The sequence below is a fragment of the Sciurus vulgaris genome (genome assembly GCF_902686455.1).
Source record: "Sciurus vulgaris genome assembly, chromosome: 1".
NCBI lineage: Eukaryota > Metazoa > Chordata > Mammalia > Rodentia > Sciuridae > Sciurus > Sciurus vulgaris.
Window position 1 is genome coordinate 25,836,996 of NC_136461.1, and position 26,556 is coordinate 25,863,551.

The 26,556-nt window shown below is 38.5% G+C and overlaps 1 protein-coding gene across 1 annotated transcript in view; it reads left to right on the forward strand.

The window, feature by feature from the left end:
* Window positions 1-13,024: 13,024 nt before the first annotated feature.
* The window catches only part of ZMYM4 (zinc finger MYM-type containing 4), a 179,824-nt gene continuing 166,292 nt past the window's right edge, over window positions 13,025-26,556 (forward strand). Inside the window, 3 exon segments of the mRNA XM_079130012.1 lie at window positions 13,025-14,694; window positions 14,696-14,758; window positions 14,760-14,768. Of these exon segments, the coding sequence (XP_078986138.1) occupies window positions 14,545-14,694; window positions 14,696-14,758; window positions 14,760-14,768 (222 nt within the window). The 5' untranslated portion in view covers window positions 13,025-14,544.

Consider the following 26,556-nt stretch of genomic DNA (forward strand, 5'->3'; position numbering starts at 1 on the left):
AAAAAAACACAGGGCTAGGGAGATAGCTCAGTTGGTAGAGTGCTTGCCTTGCAAGCACAAGGCCCTGGGTTCAATCCCCAGTACAGAAAAAAAAAAAAAAAAAAAAAAAAAAAAAAGCCACACAGCTGATATTTTGGTGTTGATTATGTATTTGGCAACTTTGCTAATTGGTTTATTAGTTCTAACAGATTTTTTTTGTAGAATAATTAGGGTTTTCAACATGTAGGATCATGTCATCTGCAAACAAAGATAATTTCACTTCTTCATGTTTAAATTGATATTTTCAATTTCTTTTTCTTGCTCATTTGCTCCATCTAGGAATTCCATTACAATGATGTACATAAGTGGTAATAGCAAGTATCCTTGTCTTGTTTCTGATATTAAAGGAAAAGCATGGGCTGGGGTATAGCTTGGTGGCAGAGCACTTACCTGACATGCAAGTCTTGTGTCCTGGGTACTGGGGATTTAACCCAGGGGTGCTTTACCACTGAGCAATATCCCCAGCCGTGTTATTATGAGTCCTGGGTTCCATCCTCCACACTACAAGATAAATTAAAAAATAAGGAAAAGTTGTCCATCTTTCATCTGTATGATGTTGACTGTGGATTTTCATACATGGCCTTTATTATGCAGAGGCAATTTTCTCAAATTCCTTGCTTGTTAAGTGTTTTTAATCATGAAAATGTTGAAATTTGTCAAATGATCTTACACTGTATCAGTTGAGATGATCATTTAGTTTTTTCTCCTTCATTTTGTTTATGTGGTATTTTAGATTGATTAGCTTTCATATATTAAACTATCTTTGCATTCCAGGAATGAATTTCACTTGGTCATGATGTACAATCCTTTTACTATGCTGCTGAATTTGGTTTGCTGAATTTTTGCTGAGAAATTTGCGACAATGTTCATAAGGGATGGTTTGTAGTTTTCTTTTTCTTGTAGCGCCTTTTCTAGCTTTAGCGTCAGGGCAATGCTGACCTCATAGAATGTTAGGAAATATTCTTCCTTTTCAACTTTTTGGAAGAAATTAAGCAGGATTAGTGTTAATTCTTCTCTAAATGTTTGGTGTAACTCTCCAGTGAAGACATCAATCCTGAGCTTTTCTTTGTTGGAAGATTTTTGATTATTGATTCAATTTTCTTGTAGTAATATGTTTGCTCACATTTTCTATTTGTTTATGATTCAGTCTTGGTAGGCTGTGTGTTTCTGGGAACTTTTGCACTTCATCTGAATTATCCAGTTCATTGGCATGCATTATTTACAATGTTCTGTTGTAATCCCTTTTCTTTTCATAAAACTGGTGGTAGTGTCTCTCCTTCTTTTATGATTTTAGTTATTTGAGTGTTTTTTTTCCTTAGCAAATCTAACTACAAATTTGTCAATTTTATTTCTTTTGTTTCTGGTGCCGGGATTGAATCTAGGGCCTTGTGCATACTAAGTATGCAATCTACCACTGAGCAACAGTCCAGTGCCTCAGTGCTGTCAATCTTTTCAAAGAAGCAACTCCTGGTTTCATTAATTTTTCCATCATTGGTTTTTTTGTGTGTGTGTGTGTGAGAATTAAATAAGATAACAACATAATAACTCCTGAAGAAGAAATACAAATGATCAATAACTATGTTTTATATAGTTGGGTCTCCTAAAATAATTCAAAGAAATTAACGTGACAGCAAGATACAATTATTCTACCAAACTGGCAAAACTAGAAAAAGCCTGAGTTAGAAGTTACTTTCTTATGGAGGAAGGAAGGACAGTATAGAGGGAAAAGAGGGGTGGGAGGGGTGGGGGGAAGGGAAAAAATAACAGAATGAATCAAACAACATTACTCTATGTAAATTTATGATTACACAAATGGAATGCCTTTATGCCATGTACAAACAGAGAAACAACATGTATCCCATTTGTTTACAATAAAAAAAAAAAAGAAGTTACTTTCTAGGGTATGGGGATAGTTATTGAAAGGGGATATACTTAAGGGAAATTTGGGGATGCTGGTAATATTTTATTTGTTGAACTGAGAACTGGTTTCTTGTTTTAAAAATTCATTGAGCAGGGCTGGGGAGATAGTTCAGTTGGTAGAGTGCTTGCCTTGCAAGCACAAGACCCTGGGTTCAATCCCCAGCACCGAAAAAAAAAAAAAAAAAAAAAAAAGTGTACCCATGCAATGGAATATATAAAGTCATTAAAAATGTGCACTAGGGTTGGGGTTGTGACTCAGTGGTAGAACACTTGCCTAGTGTGTGTGAGGCCCTGGGTTTGATCCTCGGCACCACATAAAAACAAAATAAAGGTATTGTGTCCACCTACAACTAAAACAAAATATTTTTTAAAAAGTACACTAATCTTGGGGCTGGGGAGATAGCTCAATTGGTAGAGTGCTCGCCTCGCAAGCACAAGGCCCTGGGTTTGATCCCCAGCACCACAAAAAAAAAAAAAAATACACTAATCTTTATCAACATGGTAATATATTTATGCTACATTCAATGGAAAAAATAATGAAGTAAATATAAAAGATATAAAAAGCCACAAAAATTTGCCAGTGGTCATATACTTTGGGCAAAGGAAATATATTGACTTTTAGTTTTATTTTGCTTATCTGTGCTTTTAATTTTCTTTGAGGCATATACTGTTGCCTTTGTAAAAAGAAAAAAAATTGTTATTTGTAACAAAGTAAAATGCTTGACATTTACATTAATTATGTTGATGGCATAATTTCTTTCTTCTTTATGGCTGAGTAGAACACACACACACACACACACACATGCACACACATTACATGTTCTTTATCAATGCATCTGTTGATGAACACGTAGGCTGGCTCCATAACCTGGCTATTGTGAACTGTGCTGCAAATAAAGAAGGATACAATTAAGTAATTTGCAGGTAAATAGATGGTATTGGAGAATATCAAGCTAAGTGAAATAAGCCAGATGCAGAGAGTTGAGAGTTGAATATTTTCTCTTAGATGGAGAAACAGAGAGAGAGAAGGATTTTTAAAAAGGGGATCTTATGAAAATAGAAGAAAGAACAGTAGAGTAGATGAAGGGATTGAGGAGGAGGAAGGAGAAGTTGGAAAGGGGAGGAACAGTGGAATGAAATTGACTAATTTTGCTTTGTGAATGTATGACTCAATCATAATGAATCCCACTTTATGTAAAATTATAATGCACCAACTTTTAAAAATTAAAAAAAAAATTTGGAGTTGTAGATGAACAGTATGCCTTTTTTGTTTTGTTTTGTTTTTGTTTATTTTTATGTGGTGCTGAGGATTGAACCCAGAGCTTTACACAAGTAGGCAAGGGCTCTGCCACTGAGCTACAGCCCCAGCCCCAAATGCACCAACTTTTAAAAAGTAAATAAAGAAAAGGAAGAACAGAAAAGGAAGGGAATTGGGGAGGGAGGAAAATACTGGGGAATGAAATTGCCCAGTATGAATACATCACAACAAAACCTATTACTCTGTAAAACTATGGTGCACTAATAAAAGCATAATAAAAATGAGAGATTTATTTTAAGGAATAGGGTCACATGATTATGGAGGCTGGCAAGTTCAAAATCTTCAGGGTGGGTTGGCAGGCTAGAGATCCAGGGAAAAGTCAGTGTTGTGATTTAAATCTGAGGAGGCCTGCTGACAGAAAGCCTTCTTACTTGAACTGGGGACTAGAGAGGAAACCAGTCTTTGTTCTGTTAAGAACTTGAAGTGATTGGATAAGGCCTATCCACATTATGAGGAGTAGTTTGCTTTGCACAAAATCCACTAATTTAAACGTTAATCTCATCCAAAAAATACCATCACAGAGACATCCAGAATAATGTTTGAGCAAATATCTGGGCACCGTAGCCCAGTCAAGTTGACATAAAAATGAACCATCACATTACACTTTTGTAAGGCTTGGATGTGGTCATCTGGTGAGAGGTAGGGGGAATAAAATAAAATACTTAGCCTCTGGGCCACTTGAGTGTTTCCAGGAAACATGAATTTACCACAGAAGCCAGCATGTCCACAAACTCTTTAACTCTCTAGGGTTTTTACAAACTGTATGCAATTTAGTTGTTTGTCTCACACTAGGAAGTACTCATTCTAGGTTTGGTCACAACTAACAATGCACAAGATTATATTGATTAAAGTTGAAAGGGACAGGCACCCCATACCTAAGAGAAAAGGAATGTTTCCTCTATATTATTCCCTATTTTAACCCCAGAAGTTACAGCCTGCTTTGTCTTCAGGTTGCCCTAGGAGGCTAATAAGGGAATGGACTGTGTTGGTCTGGTCTGTCCAGGTCTGTGTCTCTCTTGTTTTTTTTTTTTTTGTACTGGGGATTGAACCCAGGGGTGCTTAACCACTGAGCCACATCCTCAGCCCTTTTTTATATTCTATTTATCTAGTGAGTTGCTTAGGGCCTCACTAAATTGTGGAGGCTGACTTTGAACTTTTGATCTTCCTGCCTTAGCTTTCCCAGTCGCTGGGATTACAGGTGTTCACCACCGCACCCAACTCTCTCTTGGTTTTTAATGTTTTCTTCTCCCAGTGTTTGCCTGCATGCCTTCCTTATTGATCTTTGTTATCCTACTTTATAATTCTGTTAGGTGACATTAGTTTAAAACCTTATAGGAAAGTTGCAGAATGGGGACTTTGCAGATGTTTCTTCCTGGTATGAGGGATATTTAAAACCATTTGACTTAAATGATATCACTCAAAAGTGCATCTATACAGTGGAATCTAATTCAGCTGTAACAAGGAATGAAATACATGTTACAGCATGGCCGAACCATGAAAACAGTATGCTAAGTGAAAGAAAGCATTCACCAAACCATACATCAGGCAATTCTGTTCACATGCAATGTCCAGAATAGGATATTGTTAGAGACAGAAAGTAGATTAGTTGTTGCTCAGGGCTGGGAGGTGGAGGAGATAGGACATCAGCAGTTAAAGGGTATACTTTCTAATTTTTGTTTTTATTTTTAGAGACAGGCCTAGCTATATTGTTCAGGCTGGATCCTGGGTAATTCTCTTGCCTCAGCCTCTCAAAATGCTGGGATTGCAGGTGTGCGCTACTGCATCCAGCTGAAAGAATCTCTCTTTAAGGTGATGCAACTGTCTAAAAGTGACCATGGTGATGATTGCATATATATGAATATATAAAAATAATTGAATTATATACTTTAAGTGGTCAAATTGTGTGGTAGGTAAATTATGTCTCAACAAAGCTATTTTTAAAAAATTGGGTTCTGAGCGGGACATGGTGGCACATGCCTGCAATCCCAGCGGCTGGGGACGCTGAGGCAGGAGAAACTCGAGTTCAAAGTTAGCCTCAGCAATTTAGCGAGGTGCTAAGCAATTCAGTGAGACACCCTGTATCTAAATAAAATACAAAATAGGACTGGGGATGTGGCTTGGTGGTTGAGTGCCCCTGAGTTCAATCCCTAGTACCAAAAAAAAAAAAAAAAATTGCGGGGGGGGGGGTTGTTGGATATTTAGTCAAAAGAATTGAAAACAGGGTTACAAAGAAATTATTTGCACACCCACGTTCATAGCTGTACATGGGTCCACAATAGTCAAGAGGTAGGGTATCCCAAGTATCCATTGACCAAGCAATAGATAAACAAAATATGGTTTTGAAATATTATTCAGCATTAGAAAGGAAGGACATTTTTTGCTGGGCATGGTGGCACAAACCTATAATCCCAGTGACTCCGGAGGCTGAAGCAGGAGAATCACAACTGCAACACCAGTTTCAGCAGCTTAGCAAAGCCGTAAGCAACTTAGCAAGATTCTGTCTCAAAACAAAAAATAAGGGCTGGAGTTGCGACTCAGTGGTAAAGCGTTGCCTGGCATGTGCAAGGCCCTGGGTTCCATACTCAGCACCACAGATAAATAAATAAAACAAAAATTCCATTGACAACTTAAAAAAGATTTAAAAAACCAAACAAACCAACCCCAAAATGAAAAGGACTGGGGATGTAACATAGCTCAGTGACCCTGGGTTCAATTCCCAGTACTACCAAAAAAAAAAAAAAAAAAAAAGGAAGGAAGAAAATTCTGACACATGCTAAGTGAAATAAACTAGTCACAAAGGACGAATATTATATGACTCCACTTATATGAAGTATCTAGAGTAATCAAACTTATAGAAACAGAAAGTCAAATAGTGGTTGCCAGGGGCTGGGGAGAGGGGAAAAGAGGAGTTATTATTTAACGGATATAGAGGTTCTGTTTTGCAAGGTAAAAAACTGCTGGAGATGAGATGTCTAACAAACTGAATATCCTCATCATTAATAAAACGTGCAATTGAAAATTCTTAAGATGGTCAGTCATATGTGTATTTTACCACAATTAAAACTTTGAAAGAAATTGAGAAATTTCAAGTAAATTCCAGCCAGGTATGAAAGTGAATGCCTGCTTGGGAGGCTGAGGTAGGAGGATTGCTTGAGACCAGGAGTTCAAAATAGGCCCGGGCAACATAGTGATATCCCCATCTCAAGACAAAATAAAACAAACTCCAGTTTCTAAATTAGGAATTCGAAGATCTGGCAAGTCTTCTGGCATTCCCTCGTGGCAAGAATCTCCTGGAAGGAGTAGTGACTGCCTCCTGTACAGTGGGCATGGTTTGTTTTACTCATTTATGCTCTCTACAAATTCCTGTTTTAAAAAATTTTTCATTTTTGCCTGTGTTCTGGGGTCTTTCACCTTCTTTTTCTTTTCTACCCATTGTCACTATATCCCAAAATGACCTCTAAAACCGAAATCCGTCAGCCTGAATGTCTATCAAGTTCACTCTCTTATTAGATATTTGACCTTGTGATGGTCACTTAACCTGAGAATCAGCTTCCTTTCCTATACAGTAATGTGAGGGCTGGAGGTTTTGTTCAGGGATCACACAGGATAAAATATTCTCTATCCAACAGGCAAGACAATGAAGTGTGTGAAAATACCTTGTAAGCAATAGTGGTCATAGGGAAAGCATGCTAAACAATATGTGTTCCAAATCTATTGTTTAATGTATGCTTGACTTTTTGTTTATTACACCATTATTTTAAAATTTACTTCCGTTCTCTAATTTTTTTTAGAAAAAGGAAAAAGAAGATTTATTGCTTTGCTTCAGTTCTCTAATATTTTAATCAGAAATTTGGGAAAAATAATAGTCAACTTCAGTTAATTTTTTAAAGCTATATGGCAGCTGGGCACTGTGACTTACATGGAATTACAATAGTAATTGCAGCTACTAAGGAGGCTGAGGCAGGAGAATCACAAGTTTGAGCCCAATATGGACATCTTAGTGAGACCCTGTATCAAAATAAGAAATAAAAAGGGCTGGGGATCTGCAGATGTAGCTCAGGGGTAGAGCACTCCTGGGTTTAATCCCGAGAACCACATACACACACACACACACACACACACACACACACACACACACAAAAAGTAGTATGGGGTTGGGGTTTTGGGGTGTGGATCAGTGGTAGTGTGCTTTCCTAGCATGTGGGAGATCCCGGGTTTCATCCTTACATTGCAAAAATTGAAAGTAAACAGATAAATAACACATTTAAATAGTTCAAAAACTATTCAAAAATTAAAAAGGTATAGAATGAAGAGTATCCCTGTCTTCTTTTCATATGACCCCAAATCTAGTATTAATTTCATCTGTGTTCTTTTCCAGATTTTTAAAAATACATATGCAAGCAAACAAATATTATTTTCTTAGGGAGGGTAATTTTTTTAAATATAAAACTTTAAAAGACTTTACTTTTGAAAAATAATTTCTATAGTACTGAAAGCAATGTTGCTGTCATTATTGTCATTATTTTAGGGAATTAAAACATGATTATTCAATTGACTTACGACGATTACTGTCACTTGCCAGGCTATGTCTTGACATTCCAAGATCTCTAACTCATCAGCATTCAGTGTGCTCATCTTTAAAATATCCTTGTTAGCAATGAAATTTTATCTCATCCAGTAGGACCTGAAAAACAAGGTTCATAGAAGTATAATGATATTCTCTTTCTTCAGTAGAAGGAAACTAATAATTATGACAACTCTAAAGAATGCATTTTCCAAGGGCTGGGGATACAGCTTAGTTGGTTGAGTGCTTGCCTTGTAAGCACAAGGCCCTGGGTTCAAATCCCCAGTACTGAAAAAAAAAAAAAAAAAAAGAATGCACTTTCCAGAGATTAAATGCTAGATGCAGCATTGGCTTCTAAAGTTGGCTTGACACCAAGATGCATGATTTCCTCTTTTCAACCCACTCTTGTCATTTACTTCCTGGTTCCCCCCACCCCCACCCCTACTGTTACAGATTCCTCTATATAGTTTGTGCCTGTTTGGAGGAAGAGGCCTTTGAGAATATGTCATCTACTTAAAATTTCCAAAATATTTGGAGACAGATGATTTACTATTTTATGAGGGGGGTACTGGGGATTGAACTTAGGGACACTTGAACACTAAGCAAATTCCCAGCCCTATTTTGTATTTTATTTAGAGATAGGGTCTCACTGAGTTGCTTAGCACCTTGTTTTTGCCGAAGCTGGCTTTGAACTTGCGATCCTCCTGCCTCAGCCTCCCCAGCCGCTGGGATTACCAGCATGCACCACTACTGCTTTACTATTTTTATTTTTATTTTTTTTTAAATATTTTTATTAGTCAATGAACCTTTATTTATTTGTATGCAATGCTGAGAATCAAACCCAGTGACTCACACATGCTAGGCAAGTGCTCTACACGCCACGATCCCAGCCCTGCTTTACTATTTTTAATGTGCTTTAGTGATTCCCATTTTAAATAGACAAACTTTCTTCTTGAAATAATTGTTCATGCTCACTGTCTCTATTTCTTTATCTCCGAATCTATCTTCAGTCCATTCTGATCATGGTCTGTCCATACCAACACACTGAAATGGCTCTGGTCTACACCACCAAAGATCTTTCAATCTTCTGGTCAGTCCTTGGAGCACATCTTCCTTATCCTCTCAGTGACATCTGACAAATTGGTAATTAATCCCCTCTCTTGAAACCTTTTTTCTTGGCTTCAGAGGCCACACACTCTTCCGGGTTTCCTGCTACTTTATGTATTCTCTTTCTCTTCCTGAGTTATAAATGTTGAAGTGCCTCAGGGCTTGGTTCATTTTATACTCCCTGAGTAATCCTATCCAGTCCTTTGGCTTATACTGATGACTCCCCAATTTCTATCTCTAGCTCTGTTATCTCTCCTGAACTTCAGACTCAAATGTCCAACTGCCCATTTGACATTTCCACTTGCACGTCTAGGAAGCATCTCAAATTTAACATGTCCAAGATATGACTTTTGCTTCTTTCTCTGCGTGCTCCTTCATATCTACTCTACTCTCTCCATTTCAAATAACTGGCAACACCACTAACCTAGTTGTTAAAGCTAATGAGCTAAGAATTTAATTATTCTTAAGTCATCTCTCCCTACATCCTATTGGCTAAACCTCCAAAAGATGTATCCTGAATTCAACTATTTCTCATTATCTCTTCCTATGAAGCTCTAGGGTAAGCCATTGTCATTTCTCACTTGGACTGTGCTATGAAGCCTCTTAACTTATGTCCACCCTTGCTCCCTTGTGACTCATTCCGCATATGGTATCCAGAGGGTTCACATAATTTTTTTTTCGAGGTCTCTAATGGCTTTTTATCATACACAAAATAAAATTTAAAAATCTTTACCATGACCATGTGGGGTGATACAAGACTGTAATTTTTTAATTTTGAGACAGGGTCTAAGTTGCTGGGGCTGGCCTTGAATTTGCTATCCTCCTACCTCAGCCTCCCTGGGCACCACCATGCCTGATTCTGCATAGGTGGTTCTTGTTCATTATTTAAGTTTCAGTTCAAAGGTTGCCCCCTGGGCTGGGGATATAGCTCAGTTGGTAGAGTGCTTGCCTTCCAAGCATGAAGGCCCTGAGTTCAATCCCCAACACTGCAAAAAGAAAAAAAAAAAAAAAAAAAAAAAGTTGCCTCCTCAGAACAATATTCCCCGATTACCATATCTAAAGTAGCTTCACTCCAGTCTCTTTTCATCCCAGCATTTTGCTTTACTTTCTTCTTAACATTCTTTGAGTTTACCTAATATATCCAATTTGGTTTAAAACATCTTTGAACTTGACAGTTAGAATTCTTTTATGGCATACCCCCTTTTGGAAAGAAACACAAAGTCTTTCATGTAGCTGCCCTTTACCTCTCTGTGTGTCCCTTAAGTGGTGTCTGTGTGTATGGCTGGGGAAGCATGAGAATGGGATCCATTTGATATTTCCTGTACCTTTCCCTTTCTCCTCAGATGCCCAGCACTCTGTTGGTCAGTGAGCGGAGGAGGATCTTGTAGGTTGACCTCTCTAAGCTTGCTCAGAATGTGAAGGCAACACACAGCTCTTCCTGAGGTCTGTTACTACTTTTTGTTTCCAGACCAATGTCATGTACAAAGCCACTTTCCCCATTCGTTCCAGAACTATTCTTGGCTGTCTTTCCCTATTCCACAGGGCATGGGGGAACTTCTGGATGCATTCTATATCACACAACAGCTAAAAGTCACTCTCTTTGCAGAGCTCTGAGTCTGTATTCAATTTATATGTGTAACTTTGTGTTCTTTTTCTTAAAAACAAAACCAAACCAAAACTCTGTCTCTATCACATAAGCTTCAAGACCTGTAAAACCTGGATTTACCCTTGGCTAAAAGACACTCAGAAGAGCCAAAGAGAGCCCTTTTCTCTTTACCCAACTACTCTGGGGTATCACTTTCACTCAGATGTGGCTGGCTGATTGCTGGTGTGGGTGTGGTCTGCAAGTCTTTCTACTTAGAATCCCAAATAGCAGCAGAGAAGAGTCCTTTCTGCTTTGAAGAGCTGGGAAGACAGGGGCACTTGTCACTCAATCGATACCTCTCTTACCTCTTGCTTTCTTTTCCCCCCCTTTCACTCTGTAATTAAAAGAATCAGGCTTTTATTTCTTGATGTCACAGTCTCATGGCTGAGTTGTTCTAGATGAAAGAATTATGTTCTCTGGAGTGTGGGAGAACTCCGAGACTCTTAATATTTGCAGAACTTCATAGGTTAAATGGAACCAAGGAAATTTAGCAAATTCTTCTTCACTCCATTAAGCCTATTCTATTCTCTTCTGAATAAGAAAATAAATCTGAGGGCCATACTTTGGAAAAGAGTCTGTAATGGAATATGACTTAAGAGAATTAAAATGAATCAGTTTGATACTTGCAAATTATTACCCTCATTGTATTCTAGTTTATTTACTAGCGAAGTAAAAAAACTGAGTTCGTAAGTGAATTATCTCATTTTAAATGCTGGCGTATACTTAAACAACTTTTAAAAAGATAAAGTAAAAACACATGGTGCTAGGAACCAGAAGTGTTCTAACAGATTAACAGATATTAATTTATTTAATCTCCCAATAATTCATTTTCAGATGAGGAAACCCAATTGCAAGGTAAGTAACTTGACCAAGGTCATGTAATTACGCACAATATATGTCAAATATATATCTATCGGACAGATTTGGTTACAAGGTCACTAGTTTGCAATTTCTCACTAAAGATATTTCAAATCCAGGAGGAACAAATATGAATTGTCTCAACCTCTCTGCTTAATAACCTTGATCAGTCCCTTAATCTCTATGGACCCCTCTGTAAAATTATGATTAACTTCATAGTGCTCACTAAATACTGGTTTTCTCTTTTCTTATCCCTCCACATAAAGGATTGCATCAAACACTCCAGGTATGCTTGTATCTTATCTGGAATGCATAAACCCTGCCTATTATTCAAGACCCAACACATGTCTAATACCTCTAGAAACAGCCTGATGCAGGAGAGAATCTTAGGCTGAGGGTCAAGGTGTCTGTTCCAGTCCTGAAGCTGTTACTAATCCTTTGTGTGATCTCCAACAAGTCACATCTCATCTCTGGGCCCATGGTTCCATCTTCAAAATGTCCAATTAGTCCAGGGGTTATAGCTCAATGATAGAGTGCTTGCTAAGTATGTGTAAGACACCGGGTTTGATGCCCAGCACCATGAAGCGGTGGGGGAGGCGGGGAGTGGAACTGGCCTAAATCAATGGCTCTAAAACTGTAATCCGAGAAACCCAACATTTTTCTAATGAGGGGATGGAACTGAAGAAGCAGAAGTCAAGTCTGAGGCTGAGGAACAGTCTTGTGGACACCCACTTCCAATTTAAATTTGGCAACTCCACTTTAAGCAGCTAGATTCTATTAAAAGCAAATATTCCACTGTTAATAAAACAGGTGAAAACCACTAGATCTTTTATGTACCTACAGTCACCTGGAATTATCTTTTCTTGTTTTTTTTTTTTTTTTTTTTTTTTTTTTTTTTTTTTTAATTTCCTTCTTGTTCAGAACATGAAACTAAAGAGTCCAATATATTTTTAAAAAATTCTGGCTGAAATGATCATATATACATATATATATGAACAAGGACCAGAATGGACATTTCCAACCATTTCAGAGTTTTCAGCAAAATATCATAGATTTGCAAACTTTTTGGGTTCACAACACCTCCCAAGTGACACACAAAAGTCAAAGTGACATATAGATGTTACTTCTCAATAACCTTTTGAATTCAGGAGTTGCTCATTTCCATTTGAATGTGTCTTGTCATGGGGAATGAGGTTAAAGAGGCAACTTCTTTGCATTTCCTACAATATTTCCCCATTGTCCCTAAGCTATCATTAGGAATGCCATTAGGGAAATTTTTCTGCACCCAAGACTCAGGGGACAAGAAAGAAGAAAGAATTAAGCCCTTCTTGTCCTCAGCCAACCTCATAGATGATCCAGCTTAGGTTCCAGGGCAAGATGGACCCAAATCTACTTCTTGGTTTCTTGCTTAGACAATAAGAAGATGCTCATTCTTTAAATCAGATTCTCAAGCTCCTTTAGTGTGTCATGGGAGAAGAGATGTCTCTGAGAAGGGTCAGAGGCTGGAGAGAAGCGGAGCTCAACTCAGGACCAGCGGGGGTCTTGACATACCTGACAGAAAAGAATTTCAGCACCCAGCAGTCAGAAGCATACACAGAAGTTTATTTAGGAAAGCACAGGCGCATCCAAGGGAGAATGAGTTTTACCTCCAGTGAAAAGCGGCAACTCATTGGTGTTGGGTGTTAATATTTAAGGAGGGAAAGTTGAGAGGCTGGTCTGCAGGTAGAGTCACTGCGGAGTTATTCAGTTTTCCCTGTGCTTGCGCATTGCCCTCTCGTGCTACTTTATGCAAAGGAGGGCAAGGGTCAAGGGTACTGACTCAGTTGCTCAGGAATTGCAAAGGTTCATGGGCGCTTTCTGCATCTCAGTGGTTCATGGGTACTTCCTTTGGGACTCAGTATCTTTCTTTTTTGTATCCCCAAATTCTTATCTCAAACGGAGGTGAATGGGGACGTACAAAAGCTGCAAATCATCAAACTTATTCCAAGAAGGACTACAATATTCTTGAATTATCATGGTACTTTCCTTTTTAATGTTCTTGCTTGCGTTGAAGATAGGTTGGTGCCTTGAAAATCCTGAAGGACTGTGACTCAACTCTTGATTCTAGTTCCACATCAGCCAGTAGGTATCTTGAGGTAAATTCTTCCCATGACCATATTGCAATTTTATCATTCAGAGACTGGAGTAGATGGTTTCTTTCCCATTTTGATATTGTACTGGCAAATTACTATTGAGGAAATTATCTCCATTGTTGGTTCAGTCTTCAAAATCACCAAAGGATCTGATTTTGAGCTTAGGCTATTGGAGTTGGTCCTTGATATTCTATATCCTGTGCTTCAATCAGGTTGGCAAGAGGTAGAGAAGCAAATTTTTCTTGAGATGACTGTCTTGTTCCCTTATTGGTTAGGGTTCTTCATGTTTAGAGGTCCACTGAGAACTTCAGCTCATCAACATTTTCTCTTTTCAACAGTATCTCTGTAGTCAGGTGTAAGATGGTGATGTGGACCCCTCAATGACATTTCACCCAATCCTCCAGACTGTCCTTTCATGGATTTCTTTCATTCTTCCTTCATCACTGCGTCATGGTCCCTTTAAGGGAGCGGCCATAGTTGAGTGGTGGGAGCAGCTGCTGGCAGTAAAGAGACTTGCAGGATTTGGCCTACCCTGGGCCACTCACCGCGCACGCTCAGGACCGGGGGCTTGGTGGGAAAGGGGGGAGGGGCTTACGGTGCGCCTGCGCATCAGGGGCGCGCGCAAGGGGCTGGTTTGGTGATCCCTTTAAGAAACCGCAGGCGGAGGAATTTCTCTGAGAGAAAATAATCCTACTCACGGGGCCCCTTGGAGGCCATTAACCCCCCGAGTCCCGGCCCCCCTTTCCCGGGCAGGCCCTCCCGCCCACGCGCACACCCGTGGGACCCCAGGATCCGCAGCCCCGCGCGCGGCATCCGCCCCCTCCTCACTCGCGCGCCAGGCCCGGCCGGGTCCGGGGAAGCCGAGGCGCGGCGGCCGTGTCTGCAGTGTGGGCGGGGGCCGGGGGCCCGAGCGGTGCCGCCGCCGCGCAGGGAGCCGCAGCGGTTCCGAGCGGGGCCCAACATGGCGGAGAGAGAGGTGGAGTCCGGCCCCCGAAAGAGGGTAGGTGAGGTGAGGCAGAAGTCGGGCGGCGGGGGGCGGGGCGCGGCCGGGCCGGGGCCGCGGCGGGCGGCTGGCCAAGCCGGGGCTGGAGCAGGGGGCGCCGACGCCCGCGGCTGGGGGAGGTCGCGGGCAGGTCCGCGGCCACCTCGGGGCAGGAGCGCGTCGGCGAGTGGTCCCTTCGGCAGGTGGGACAAAGATTGGCTGCTGGGGGGAGGGGCGGGGGCGGTTGTTTGCGTCGCCCCCCGCCCCCAGCATGGGGGGCGGGTGTATGTGTTATTGGGGGGGCCCCGGGAGGGAAGGGGGTCAGAACCTCAACTACGTGCTCAGTAAATGAGAGTCCGGGGAAGTTTCACTGGGAGAGGTCAGGTGGGGGTAGTGGTGGCGGGAATAAGTGGTGGAGGGCGTCTCGTGAGCGATAACCAGAGGGATTTTCAGAAACACCATCGCGAATTCATTTGGCTGCCTCCTTTCCCCTCCCCCCTTAACCGTTATCAAGACCAAAGTGGAGGTGGCACTCTTACCTGTGAAGAAGTGGGATCCTTGGCCTATCCTGATGTAGGAGAAAGATTTCGGCACCTACACACGGTCCTGCAATTAGGAACGTGGAAGAGTATGACAAAGTTTGTCATAACAAGGATGTCCCCAACCAGCCTGCATAGGTGAAGCCAGTTCTACATAGGAGTTGTTGAATGCCTTTTATTAAAGTTTGCCTTGAAACTTTTCTTATTGGATTCTGAGTGGTTTTCTTCAGATGGAGAACAATACTATCCATTGAGCAATATTTTTCAGACATTTCTTTTAAACTCCCCCTTCCCCCAACATGTTAAGCAGTAAGTTTCTCATCAGGAATCTTCCTTTTGGGAATGGTCTCAAAATGATCAATTAGTGTTAAGCCAACCTGGTTAAAAAAATAGCTACTTCATCTTTATTGAGAAAGCCCTTTCCTTTTAGCACAAAGTTGTCAATCTCATCATGTTGTTAGCAGCTAACATTTTGAGTGATTGGCACTGGGTGAAATGCTTTATGTGTAGAATTTAACCTCAGAATAACTATTGTAAAACTCATTTGCGAATGAAGAAATGTAGTCATAGAGAGGTTAAGTAACTTACTCAATATCAGACTGCTAGTTAAGAGTTTTGAACTGGGATTTGAACCCAGGTTCAAACCCAGGTTTGTCTAAAGTAATGTGCCTGTGTTGGATACCACTTAGGAGTTTTTTTTAAAATCTGCGTTTCTTACCTTAAAAGTTTAAGTCATTGGGAAATATTTATAACTGTCCATCTAAATTGAAAATACAGTCCAATTCAGGATGCATCCATAAAACCTACCACCTGGATTCTCCTATCAGCATTTTACTAGACACTAGTTTCATCATATATTTATTCCATCTGCCTTATCTATCCATTCACCAGTAGTCTTTTTAAAATACGTGTCATTGTATTTTGAGCAATTAAAATTTAATGTTGATAGTATTAGGTTTACAAAATGTTACATTCTCTTCATGCAGTAATTAGTCAAAGCAAGTTAAACTGAATGATAGTATGACTAAATAGTTCATTGAATATAAATATTGGGTATGGAATGCATGTATTTTGAAATTTTAAATTGTTCTGCAAACTGATCAGTTTTCAGATAGATCTCATTTTTCTTTTTCTTTCTTTCTTTTTTTTTTTTTAGGGTGCTGGGGATCAAACCCAGGGCCTTGTGCTTACAAGGCAAGCACTCTACCGACTGAGCTATTTCCCCAGCTCCCTCATTTTCCTTGAATGAATGCATATGAAAGTATGATCGATCAATTAAAATATATAGGATGAGTTTTAAGTGTAATGTTAATTCAGGAAGATTTTGTCATTCATCATTTAGGATGTTCTAGAATGTTCTAGGTACATTGGTAACTAATTAGACTAAATTTTAAGTATATTCTTTCTCCTGTTACATTCAAAGGTGTCACACTGGTTGCAGTAGAAACTTTATACGTGTAACATGTGTAGCACTTGTATAGGGTTTACCCATTATTTTACAGTTTTCATTGTGGGGGAAGGTTACAGTCAATATCTTCAATATCTTTTAGATCCATAGTCCATTTTGTTGTTGGTGTTTAATTAGAATGTTCAGTAGGATATTCTTACAGGTACAAGTGCTCTTCCCCCACTTTGTGTGTGTGTGAGCCAAACTCCATGTGTATTACACATGTGTATTCCAAACAAATTAGTGGAAATTATTTAGTAGTTTCTTTTTAAATAATTTGACTGTCTTGAGGCAGTTAAAGCAAATTAACTATATAGGTCTGGATGATAACCATTAGGTTATTTAATCTGAAATTGCATTGGTGACATGGTACTGTGTTATGATGCTTGTTGCCTTTAATGTTTATAATCATAAATTGCAAGAAAATTATTGAGCACCTATGCTAGTTGATGAGCTCTATGCCAGGCCTTGGGCCATGTTATTTATGGTCATTTGGGATAGTACATGTTGGTAATTCTGCTAAATGGTGAACCTCTTTAGGGTAGAGCCCTTTACTGCTTTTTGTGTCTTCAGTACTTAGGACCTCCACGTGAGAGGAACTCAAAGGCTTTTATTGATTTTTAGTAAGAAAAGTTTACCTCTTACAACAGAGGCTGTATAATTTGGGTACCACATTCTCTGCTTTGTAATTTTGGGGACTTCAGTAAATACTTCACACCATCTTCGATGCCCCTAAGTTCTCTCCTGAGCTCCAGATTAAGGGATCTTCTAATTATTCAAGATTGTTTAGGTGGAGAGTGACTGCTTTAAGACTGTTGGTGTAACCTTAAATTCTTTGTGGACCTGCTTGATGTTTTTTTTTCCTGTTTGTGGGTCTTTCATAACAATAGATATTAATTAGGCAGGATCATTTTGATTGTAATCAGATTATACTTGAGTGCCAGTCTCTGAGTTTGTGAGTGGATCAGCACTATATCCATCAATATCTCTTGTTACAGAGAGAACCATGTTTATATTCTACTGTCTATAGTGAAGGCCAGCATTACATACACATACACTGAACTCAGAATATTTTTGGGATACTATTCATGATTTTTTTAAAGATAGTAACTAATTTTATTTTCTAAAATAGGTTTTGAGATTTGTTTAGGCTTGTTGTATATAGTTGAATTATTTATGCATGGATGAAATAGTGTGTTAGGTATGAAGTCTAAATCTGGTGGTCATATTTTGTTGTAAAATCCCTATCTTTTCAAAGTTATCTTACAAAAAATAATTTTTGTAAATGTATATATTATTAACTGGTCCAGCAGATCCCTCCTAATACTTAAACTTCTGTCTATATTAAATTCAAAGTACAAATGTTTGATATGCTTAGCCATATAGATGGCATATCTATAAGTTATATACTTCAATTTTTGTAAAAACAAATTTAACTTGTTTCTGTGTATGTGACTATGTATGCTAGACACATACCATAGCAAGGGGACTAAGAGAAAGTTTATGTGTGGGGACTAAGAGAAAGTCCATTTGTAAGGACTAAGAGAAAGTTGTGAAGGATACTTGTCATGCTGTTATCATTGGTTATCTTCAAGGAGTAGAGATGATAAAGGAAAGAGTATAAGGATGAAAATTTTGTAAAGTGGAAAACATACTTGTGGTATTATGTGAAATGAAAATGTGGACTATGAAATGTCATGTTCTTGTAATATGTAAAAACTGGATATGCATATAGATAAGGAATAGAAAATAACACGAACAAATGAAAACTTTGATTTCATTAGGTAATGGGATTATGGAGAAATATGATTTTGGATTTCTGTTATTTTAATATTTTATAGCAAAATAATTATAAAAGATTGATCACTCTTAATTCCTTGATGGACTTTTTCTTTTTAATTTTTTGTAAAATGTTTTACTTAAGAATGGTAGTACATATTAAAATACTTGCAGTTGAAGTATATGTGGAATAAATCATCTACTTTAAGAATGTATCGGGGGCAAGAATGGATGAAGGAGGGACTGTATAGAGGGAGGGAAAAGAGGGGTGGGAGGGGTGGGGGAAGGAAAAAAATAACAGGGTGAATCAAAAACTTTCACCCTGTGTAAATGTATGATTACACAAATGGTACGCCTCTACTTCATGTACAGAGAACAAGATGTATCCCATTTGTTTAAAAAAAAAATGTATCACGGGCTGGGATTGTAGCTCAGTGGTAGAGTGCTTGCCTAGCATGTATGAAGGACTGGGTTTGATCCTCAGTACCACATAAAAATAAATAAAGGTATTGTGTCTACAACTAAAAAATATATACACACACACGTACATATGTATGTGAAAAAAAAAAAGAATGTATTGGAGCCAAGCATAATGGTTCATAGTGGTGCATACCAGCTACTTGGGAGGCAGGAGGATCTGAAATTTGAGGCCAGTCAAGGCAATGTAGACCCTGTCTCAAGATAAAGTAAAAAGGTCTGGGGATGTAGCTCAGTGGTAGTGTGCATGAGGCCCTGGTTCAGTTCCCATATGTGGGATGGGGCAGTGAAGGGGAGAGGGAGTGCATTGACTGTTTTTATAGAGAACATTTCAAGAGGCCATTCTGGAATTGACAGTGATCCTGAGTTGTTTTCATACTGTTTACTATCTTGTATTAAGCAGAGACATCTGTAAATAATGATATTTTTTATTTATAAGCCTTTAATTACTAGTCATTATTCTAAATATTTTATATGTAGTATAGTTTAGAATCCTCATTAATTTCATGAGATTGTCACTACTATTGTTCCACTTTATAAATGAGGAAACAGAGAATTGCATGAGATCATAATATAATGGACTAAACCAGAATCAAGTATCACGTGAACGTTGTTTGGCACCTTTGACCTCCTCTCTTCTAGTTGTTCATAAAATATATAACAGGTTATTGTGCTGTGCTGCAGAACACTAGAATTTACTAATTTCTGTGCTTTGGTACCCATTATTCACCTTCTGTACTTCCTCACCTCACCTTTCCGAACCTCTAGTAATCACTATTCTATATTCAGATTGATTTTCTTTTTAGCATCAACAGATGAGAAAGAACATGCAGAATTTTCTTTGTGTCCAAATTTTTCATTGACGCGATGCCCCCTAGTTCCATCTATTTTGTTGCAAATGTTAGGACGGCATTATTTTCTAAAACTGAATAATGTTCCATTTTATACACATACCACATTTTTGTTATTCATTTCCAGAAAATGATGGGATGGAAATGTTAATTACCTAATTTGATCAGTACATGTTGTATACATATATTGAAATATCACACTATGTCATAAGTGCAATTAAATTGCATTTAAATAGGTACATAAAATAATAAAATCTTGTGGTGGATATCTATTAAAAGTTGTTTATTCAGTATATTCATAGTTAAAGGTTCTATTTTCATTTGAGAAAACAGAATTTTTAATGTGGAATTTATGGATGTTAGAATAATTTGAATTACATTTAAATCATATTGCTGTAAATTATCTCCCAGGAAGCATCAAATTCACTTTTTCCCTAAGATGTACTTCCTTGTTTGAGATCATCTTAAAACAAGTCTTTGCTTCTCAGTAATTCTGTTTTAGAAAATGTACACTAAATATTTTGAAGACATGATCCTCTTATCTTTTTACTTCAGCTTCCCAAGTTGCTGGGATTATACCACACTTGAACTATCTGCCTTTGGCCAAGATAGTACTTTTTTCTCCCCCCCTTATTTAGGATGTACTCTACCTACCACTCTAGGCTCTTGGAGGTCAAGGATCATATGCGTTCATCTTTCTTTACATTTCCCATGTCTTAAAATTTAAGTGTTTTTTTCTTTTTTGTACCAGGGATTGAACCCAGGGGCACTTAACCACGAGCCACATCCCCAGCCCTTTTTTATTTCTTATTTAGCAACAGCGTCTGGCTCAGTTGCTTAATGCCTAAGTTGCTGAGGCTGGCTTTGAACCCTCCTGCCTCAGCCTCCTGAGCTACTGGAATTACAGGTGTGAATCACTGTGCCTGGCTTAAGTGTTTTATGTATATTCTGACATGCGTACTATTACATTTTTAAGCAAAACATTTAAAAATTTTTCTTAAGTTTTATAATTACGTATTGAGCACAAATATGGAATGATAAAGTAAACCCCCATGTTCCTATTAACCAGTTTTGACAACTTTGCAGTTTTCAGCATTTTATCATTGGTGTCTCTTCTAACTTCTCACTTCTTCTCTTCCCTCTTTCTTTCCTTTTCCTTTTGGTTGAAATAATTTGAAGGAACTATCAGGCATCTCCTTATTTAACCTGTAAGTAATCCTGTGTATATTTCTAACGGGTAATAACTTTTTTTTTTTGGTTACTGAAAATTGAACTCCAGGGTCACTTAACCACTGAACCACATCCCCAGCCCTGTTTTTTGTTTTTATTTTGAGACAGGGTCTTGCTAAAGTCCTAGGGCCTCAATAAATTGCTGAGGTGGGTCTTGAACATGCAGTTCTCCTGCCTTAGCTTCCCAGGGTTGCTGGGATTACAAGCCTGTGCCATTGCACCCAGTTCAGGTAAGAACTTTTAACAAATACAGTTATAATACTGTTTCGCCTAACAAAATAAAGAGTTCTTAATTCAGTCTATGTTTAAATTTCTCTGATTCTTTTCTTTTTCTTTTTTTTTTTTTGTGGTGCTGGGGATTGAACCTAGGACCTTGTGCTTACAAGACAGGCACTCTACCAACTGAGCTAATATCCCCAGCCCTCTCTGATTCTTTAAATGTCCTTTTGTACTTGGTTTGTTTTAAATCAGTGTCCAAATAAGATTTACACATTTTATTTGGTTTATGTGTCTCTTTTAAGTTTTTCTTAACTTTAGCCGTCCTCCTCACTACTATATACTACCAGTAATTTTTTCCCATGCTGTTTATTTGTGGAAAAAACTAGGTCATTTGTCCAGGAGAATTTCCCACATTTCTGGTTTGGCTGATTGAGTAAATCCTTGTTATGGTGTTTTTAACATGTTCTTTTACCCCTCATATTTCCCACAAATTAGTAGTTAAGTTTAGAGCAGTGGTTCTCAACTTTTGCTGAAACTTTAGAATTATTTGAGGAACTTTTAATTATCTCAGTGCCCAGGCCACATCTCATACCAATTAATCAGAACTCATGGAATGAAATCTAGACACCAGTATTTAAAAAAATTTCCCAAGTGATTATAGTCTGTGGCCAAAATTGAGAATTTGGACTGGTAGGGCTTGATGACATTTAGATTCAGTTTCTTAGGCAAATTTTATAGAGATTGTATAATTTATTTCCACACAGTTTTTAAAACATATAATTTTTAGTTGTAGGCGAACACAATAACTTTATTTTTATGTGATGCTGAGGATAGAACCCAGGGCCTCTCGTGTGCTAGGCAAGCGCTCTACCACTGAGCCACACCCCAGCCTCAATTTTGAAAACAAAAGGGGGGCTATTAATTACTACAGTGGGATGATAACCATAAACCAGGACTGTTATAGATAAATTAGGATGTATTGTCACACCATTAGATGGTGCTGTGAATTTTTATTACATCATTCAGAAGGGTCATAGGTGTTTATCCCTCATCTAGTGATATTGCAGTTGATCATTTGGTTTCATTTCTGTCCATAGGAGTACAACAGTTTTTTGTTAATTTTTCACCTAAATGGATTTAAATCTATGGTCATAAATCTATGGTCAGTTCTTTGGGTACCCTATAATATCGGTTGTCCAGGAATATCTGGGTAAGTGTTTTTTGCCTCTTTATCAGTTTTCAGAGGAAGAAATTGATGCTCTAGCATCTCCTAGAGGTAAGGTTTGGGAGAGGGTATCATTATGAACTTATGAATTTTAATATTTAATTTATTGTCATTTTTTTCATGGGGAATTTTTCTCTTAAGGTGCAGGATATTGAACTGAACGTAGGGCATTATGCATGATAAGTAAACACTCTACTACTGAGTTGTACCAGAGCCCTCTCTAGCCTTATTCTGGTCTTTTTTTGGCTGTGCTGGGGATTTAACCCATGGCTTTGTGCTTTTGAGGCAAGCACTCTACCAACTGAGCTATATCCCCAGGCTTCTGGTCATTATTTTTGATGTTCATATTTGTCACATCTTTAATCTTGGTGGTTAGTATTAGTTTTCTAAGGATTCCTTAAAAAATATTACAAGCCTAATGGCTTAAAACAAGAGAAAATTATTCTTTCATAGTTTGGTAGGCTAAAAGCCCAAAGCTAAAGTGTTATCAAGGCCATACTTTCCCTTGAAGACTTCAGAGAAGGATCCTTTCTTATTTATTTATTTTTTTTGGCACCAGGGATTGAACAAAGAGGTGCTTGACCCCTGAGCTATATCCCTAACTACCTTTATTTTTAATTTTGAGACACGGTCTTGCTAAGTTGCTTAGGGCCTTGCTAAATTGCTAAGGCTGGTTTTGAACTTGCCATCCTCCTGCCTCAGCTTCCTCTACTTTTTCTTACATTAGGCATTTTTGTATATCAGTGATGAATCCTCTGAAAGATTAGGAAAACTACCCCATTTGCAATAGCCTCAAAAAAAATTTTTTTTTTGGGGGGAATCAATTTAATAAAAGAGGTGAAAGACCTCTACAAATGAAAACTACAGAATACTAAAGAAATAAATTGAAGAAGACCTTAGAAGATGGAAAGATCTCCCATGTTCTTGGATAGACAGAATTATTGTCAAAGTGGCCATACTCCAAAAAGTGTTATACAGATTTAATGCAATGCCTATTAAAAATCCCAGTGATAGTCTTTATAGAACTAGAAAAAGCAAACATGAAATTCATTTTGAAAAATAATAGACCCAAAATAGTCAGAGAAATTCTTGGCAAGAAGAATGAAACAGGGGTATCACAATACCAGACCTTAAAATATACTACAGAGCAATAGTAACAAAACCAGCATGGTATTGCACCAAACTAAACATGTAGACCAATGGTACAGAATAGAGGACACAGAGACAAACCCACATGAATATGGTTATCTCATACTAGACAAAGGCTCCCAAAACATGCATTGGAGAAAAGATGGCCTCTTCAACAAATGATGCTGAGAGAACTGGAAATCCATATGTAGCAAAATGAAATTAAACCTCTATCTCTCACCCTGAAAAAAACTCAGCTCAAAGTGGATCAAGGACCTAGGAATTAGACCAGAGACCCTGCATTTAGCTTACTTTCATGCTCCATGTTTTACTTTCCCACAAAGTGCAGCATACAGCATGTGCCAGGGCAGGAATGTGGAGTGAACAAGAGTGAATAAATGGGTGGACAGATGGTTTCCACAAAGCAGGGGTCCCTGGGTACCTCCAGTGACCACTCTGATGACCTGCTGTGGAGGGTGAGAAAGTGTGAGGTTTTGGGCTCCTACGCCTGGGTCCTATAAGCAACACCCCCCCCCCCCCCACTTCTGCCCACCCTGGCCCACTTTGCCTTCAGGAACTCCTCACTAGTAGGCCCAAGTGGCTACTGGCTAGCATGGGTGATGGGCTCCACTACTAGCGTTGTTTTTTTTCTGGTAGAATATTCCTCCTTATGTAGCTAGGGTTCCACACCATTGGAAAAGAGAATTCTTCACAGATCCTTTCTAGATAACACTGTCCTTATTTGTGGCTTCTGTTGAGATGGTTGATTGGATCCATGAGTCACATAGCTAATAAGTTCAGTAAATGGTTATCTAACCACATCATTGATCCTCTTTCTAGAGCATGCTTTTCTGATAGTGAATTTCCTAATTTTAGCATCCTTTTCAATGGGGATAATCTGGAAACTTTGTACATGAAATCGAGAGTTGATTGTTCTGAGTAATAGTTTCTTCCTGCATTTCTTTCTTTCTTCTATTTTATTGTAAGCAGCAAGGAGAAACCAAGCTGCATCTTCAACGCCTTAATTGGAAATCTCCAAGGCTAAATATCTAAGTTCATTGCTTCCAGGTTTTGCTTTCTACTCATTAGTAAAACCCAGTTAAGCCAAGTTTTCTGCCATTTTATTAAAAGGATACCACTTATCCACTTTCCAGTCATTTACTCTTTATTTCTTTCTGAGACCTCAACAAAATGTCCTTACCTAAAATGTTGATATGAACCACCATGTTTATAATGAACATTCTGTTCATAATGTTTGTATTTTCTAGGATTGTGGAAGCTTTTTCTTATTTCATTTCCTCCTCATGGAATGTTTTGTTGAGAACATTCTGTAGCCCAGGCTTTCTATTTGTAAATTCTTTTAACTTTTGTTTATCATGGCAGGATTTTATGTCATCTTCACATCTGAAGGTTAGTTTTGCTGGGTATAGGATTCTTGGTTGGCAACCATGTTCTTTCAGAGCTTGAAATATGTTGTTCCAGGCCCTTCTAGCTTTTAGAGTCTGGGTTGAGAAGTCTGCTGCTATCCATATTGGTCTCCTCCTATATGTAATCTGATGCTTTTCTCTTGCGGCCTTCAAAATCGTATCTTTATTTTGAATGTTAGGCGTTTTCATTAAAATGTGCCTTGGTGTGGATCTGTTGTGATTTTGTGCATTTGGTGTTTTGTAAGCCTCTTTGATTTTCCATTTCATTCTTCAGGTTTGGGAAATTTTCTGCTATTATTTCATTGGATAAGTCGTTCATTCCTTTGGTTTGTATCACTGTGCCTTCCTCAATCCCAGTAATTCTTAAATTTGGTCTTTTCATGTTGTCCCATAGTTCTTGGAGGTTCTGTTCATGATTTCTTATCATCTTCTCTGTTTGGGAAACTTTTTTTTCAAGATTAAATATTTTGTCTTCATTGTCTGAGGTTCTGTCTTGCAAGTGGTCTAGTCTTTTTGGTGATGCTTTCCATTGAGTTTTTTATTTGGTTTATTGTTTCCTTCATTTCAAGGATTTCCGTTTGTTTTTTTTTTTTTTTTTTTTTTTTTTTTGAGAATCTCTGTCTCTTTGTTGAAATGATCTTTTGCTTCCTGCAGGTGCTCTTCCTGCAGGTGCTCTTTCAGCTTATTGGTATTATCATTCATTGCCTGCATTTGCTCTCTTATTTCACCTTTGCTTTGTGAATCATCTTAATCATGTATAATCTGAAGTCCTTTTCTGACATTTCTTCTAACATGCTGTCATTGGATTCTATTAATATAGAATCTAGATTTGTTTGGATCATTTTCTTCCCTTGTTTTTTCATGTTGTTCATGTACTTCCCCTCTAGCAGTGCAGATCTGGGGTATTGCAGATTTCCCCCTATAGGCTTATAGTGGCCCTATAGGTTTCCAAAACCCTTTCTTTAAGGGGAGGTCAATATTAGCAGTGCCCAAATCAGACACTATGCAATCCTAGACCAAATAGCCCCTATGAGGACAATAACAAAGTTGTCATAATAAACAGAATGAGTTCAAATATTATCTTCGGTAAAACAAATTCGCAATAAGGTCTGCAATTTCTAATGGAGGACAAAGAGGATGCAGAGAGATGTAGAATGTGGCTGTTAATGGGATAAGAAAAGAATATACATAAGTTCTAGATAATAGAAAGGGTGAGGGTGTAATCAAAAGAAGTTGGATGTTAGCATACAAAAAAGGGAGAAAGAGACTCTGAGGGAACAGGTAAACAAAAGGAAAAGAGAGAAGAAAAGTAAAGAAATAAAAACTTAAATTTTTTCAATAAGGAGAAAACAGAGAATCGACAGTATAAGAGTCATATAGTAATGAAACCTCCCAGTCTTCAGTAGCCTGATGCGTGAGAGGTATCTGACAATGAGCTTCAAGCCTCCAGCAGGTGTCTCAGGGTGGAATTTGCCCTACCGAAAGATCAGAGCTATGGCTTCCAGGATTATCCCAGATGGCCACTCTGGCTTTGAAATGTGTTGGCAAATGGGGAGCTGCAGCTCAGGGTGTGGACGTGGTCAGCTGGAGGTCCTGGAGTCAGGATGAGGTTGGTCAGGCAGGGGTCCTGGAGGTCGTGTGTGTTTGGTGTGGTTGTGGGATCCTGGAG